This window comes from Rutidosis leptorrhynchoides, chromosome 2, assembly GCF_046630445.1.
Source record: "Rutidosis leptorrhynchoides isolate AG116_Rl617_1_P2 chromosome 2, CSIRO_AGI_Rlap_v1, whole genome shotgun sequence".
NCBI classification, from domain to species: domain Eukaryota; kingdom Viridiplantae; phylum Streptophyta; class Magnoliopsida; order Asterales; family Asteraceae; genus Rutidosis; species Rutidosis leptorrhynchoides.
In genome coordinates, this window is record NC_092334.1 from 8,175,518 (window position 1) to 8,179,784 (window position 4,267).

The following is a 4,267-nucleotide window of genomic DNA, read 5'->3' on the forward strand; positions in this document are numbered from 1 at the left end:
ATTAATGAAATGAAAGATCTCGGAAAAACCAAGTATTGCCTTGGTTTACAAATTGAGTATATGCCTAATGGTTTACTTGTACATCAAACAACATATATTGAAAATATTATAAAACATTTCAATATGGACAAGGCAAAACCATTAAGTACTCCTATGGTTGTTATATCACTTAATGTTGACACTGATCCATTTCGTCAATGTGAAGATCATGAAGATATTTTGGGACCATAATTATCATATCTTAGTGCAATTGGAGCTCTTATGTATCTTACAAATTGTACAAGAGCTGACATTTCTTTTGCAGTTAATTTGTTAGCAAGGTTAAGCTCAGCTCCTACCAAAAGACACTGGAATGGGATCAAACACATATTTTGATACCTTCGAGGAACCACTGATTTATGATTATTTTATTCTAACGAATCAAAACAAGATTTGGTTGGTTATGCAGATGCAGGTTATTTATCTGATCCACATAAAGCTAAATCTCAAACTGGATATGTATTCCTAAATGGAGGTACTGCAATATCATGGCATTCTCAAAAATAAACACTTGTTGCTACATCATCAAATCATGCCGAAGTGATTGCATTACATGAAGCTACTCGGGAATGTTTCTGGTTGAGATCAATGACACAACTCATTACTTATTCTTGTGGACTAGAACGCGATAAAAGTCCAACAACTATCTATGAAGATAATGCAGCTTGCATAGCACAAATGAAAGAAGGGTATATCAAAAGTGACCGAACAAATCACATACCCCCTAGATTCTTCTCATACACTCAAGACCTCATTAAGGACAACCAGATTGAAACGAGATATATTCAATCCATCAAAAACTCTGCCGATCTTTTCACCAAATCACTTTCACCTGCTATTTTCAGAACGCATGTTCACAATATTGGCATGAGGCAAGTTCAAAAGATGTAACAGCTCAGCAATGTCTACTTGAGGGGGAGTCAACTATATGCTGCACTCTTTTTTCCTTAGCTAAAGTTTTTATCCCACTGGATTTTTCTTTGGCCAAGGTTTTTAACGAGGCAGTAATTTGTAGTTGATCTCCAATGAAACAAAAAATTGACATCTAAGGGGGAGTGTTATAATAATATATACATATATGTATATATATGTATATGTACAAAAGTCATAAATAGATGGCATTATAATAATATATACATGTACAAGAAGTCATAAATGAATGACATTATAATAATATATACATGTACAAGAAGTCATAAAATGGATGCCAATTTTTTAATATAAATAACTCATGTATTACAATTGTAAAATGTACCATTTTTCTATATACTTATATGAAGTGTTTATATTCTTTCTATCATTTTTTTTTTTTTTTGGAACGGCGGAGGATTTTATTAAAAAAAGAGACTAGCAAGAAGCTAGAAAAAATTACAAAGAATCCATAGGATTTTGTAGCCACATTGACCAATTAATCGTACCTTTTTTATATCTAGAAAAAATCCAAAAGAAAGCGGTAACAATAATATTATCCATAACATGATGAATACGGAAGCTAGTGTCATTGAAGATGTAACTGATTCGAAGATGCCATAAATTCCAAAGAGCCGAAAAGCAGATGCATTGCACGATCATTTTCTTCTTACCTTGTAAGAGGTTGCTATCTATCCATGACCAAAAATCTTTCATTGAATTCCAGCTAGAAACAGGAGTACCAAGCCAAACACCAACGTTAGACCAAACTTGTTTGCTTATATCACATGAAACAAAGATATGGTTTTCTGTTTCCTCAAACTGATCGCACCAAGAACATTTATTATTTTGAAGAATAACATCCCTTCGAACAAGATTATCTTTTGTAGCTAGCCTATGTAACTTTAGACGCCATAAGAACACATTAATTTTAATTGGAAACAAAGCGCACCAATCCGTTGGTCGAGAGTAAGTAGCTTTGAAATGAACATCTATCATCTCTCTAGCATGAGCCACCGAGTAAACTTTTAATTGGAACTTCTTTCTATCCTTTTAATCTATACACCCAATAATCAAGAAAGTTGTAGTTAAATTAGAATACTGAATGTTGTTATAAACAACTAATTTATAACATAGATTAATTAAAAGTTAATTCTCCGTATGTGAGAGGAGACAAAAAATACCCGTTAAGGTGGAGCAAATCACGTGAAGTATTTACATCCCCATTTCTAATCACATCATAATAAACATAAATTTAATTGTATATATAGATTTCTTCCTTAATTGTCAAGTTCTCTTCATAATGCGATCTATCTTAAAAGCAAATATGATTTGTGTTTGGTTTTTCTAAAGATGAAAAGTATATTCAATTAATTAGGTTTTAGACATAACATTTGATTAAAGTACAACCATATAATATTAATCTATCTTAAAATATACTCCGTACTTAACATCTTAATTGCATAAGTGACATGTATCTCTATTCCTAGATGATTATGTATCCAAAAGGTGAAACATATACCATAATATGGATGTATCGATCACTCGTGTAGTTAGTAATACCACTAATTTGAGTAAAGGGTCGGTTAACGTCTATTTTAGATCTTAATAAATCGATAAGTTGATAATAACGACATGCTACTTTTGCTATACTATACGAAAGACAAGCTACTGTTGTATGCTTGCGTATATATTACTCCGTATATGTATTCATAAATGTATTGTGTTATGAACAATTTTCATCTAAAATCCATAATACTTGCTGTAATTCATATATCCCCTTATTAACTTATCTAATCACATATATACCCACCTAAATATGATAATATCATATAAGCCCATGATAAACAATTAAATTCATCATATATATCCTTTACAATTACATATTTACCCATTTTTTAAAATAGTATTGTATCATATAAGTTCATGTTAAACACTTCAACACATTTAAAAATCGCTACCGTTATCTACGGTTCTTTAGAGTTTATAGGCTTCAATATTTAATAGTCGCTACCCGTATCGTCATCAGTAATTAAAAAAGATATAGGAAAGCATGGTCAATATTGGCTATGTAAGTATGTGCATGTATATTCCCAAGTTAATTGATTATTTATGCATTTGTAAAATCCTGACGTAATATACGCGTAAATCATTTCCAGCTTACGTACATTAACTTATTTACAACTTAAGTGCGTAGTGTATTTTTCAAACATTTACTTTTTGAAGTCATTGGAATTTGGAAAGATAAATGAATATATTTTACCAATGAAGTATACCAAACTGAAAATGTAGGTAATAAAAGTCAAGAAACATTAAACAAAAAGGAATTGACAGTGTTTGAACAGCAACCCCTCCATCCCCAACACAATATGCAACACTTGACCGAACATATTTGCATTTAACCATTATGTTTTAAATAGTGTCGATTATGTTCAGATGGATCGAATGGCATTCACATGAGTTTTAATTGCTTGGATCGAGTTGATTGTATTAATTCTTATATGGATTTGGGTAAATTTAAGAGTTTAGTATTTACTTATAGATTGTATTATAATATTTAAAGGATATATTTAATGAATTTAAGTGTTTAAGATGGGCTATTATGATATTATTCGCTTAAATGGATAAATATGTGACATTAAACTCTTAAGATGGGTTAATATGATATTATCCCTTTTAAGCGGGTAAATATGAAATTTAATAACTTAACAAGGGGATATATGATAAAACTCCTCCAAAGTACAAGTCCTATTAGATATATAACCTAAGAGCATCCGCAGTCGCTTCTTTTTTTCGCCGTTAAACAAATCCGACATCGGGAGTACGACATCTTCGACTCCGGCTCGGCGTCAACCCAACGTCAGGGACCAGCGTTTGGTCTTAGCGTTAGGCATTTGACGTTGAAAAATGGTGACCGTTTGCAAAAACTATCCGTTCAACGGATGGTGTTGAATTTTTTTTTAATATTAAAATTAACATCTATTTTAACCACCAAAACTAATTTTTTACATGAATTTCTTTTCTTTTTCTCTTCATTTCTCTCTACAATCATAACAAAAAATAAAATAAAAAAATCTCTACTTATAAAATAAATCCAACCCAAAAAACCCAAATCATCTCAAAAATGTATACAATCCGGTCAATCCATACTCGAGTCAATGGAGTTCGTTTACAAACGTACAAAACGTTTTCCAAAATCCATATAACTCGTATCATTCATAAGATCCACAAATTCAATTTTCGAATCCGAGCAATTTTGAACATGGGAAGCTAGTCAACAAAGAAGCAATCTGAACCCGCAATCGTTTCAATGTGAAGC

At 31.4% G+C, this 4,267-nt stretch overlaps 1 protein-coding gene across 1 annotated transcript; it reads right to left on the minus strand.

Annotated features, from left to right (window-relative positions):
• Window positions 1–1,407: 1,407 nt before the first annotated feature.
• Window positions 1,408–1,947, minus strand: LOC139887580 (uncharacterized). Its single transcript, XM_071870655.1, has one exon. The coding sequence runs from the start codon at window positions 1,945–1,947 to the stop codon at window positions 1,408–1,410; it is 540 nt and encodes a 179-aa protein (XP_071726756.1).
• Window positions 1,948–4,267: the final 2,320 nt, after the last annotated feature.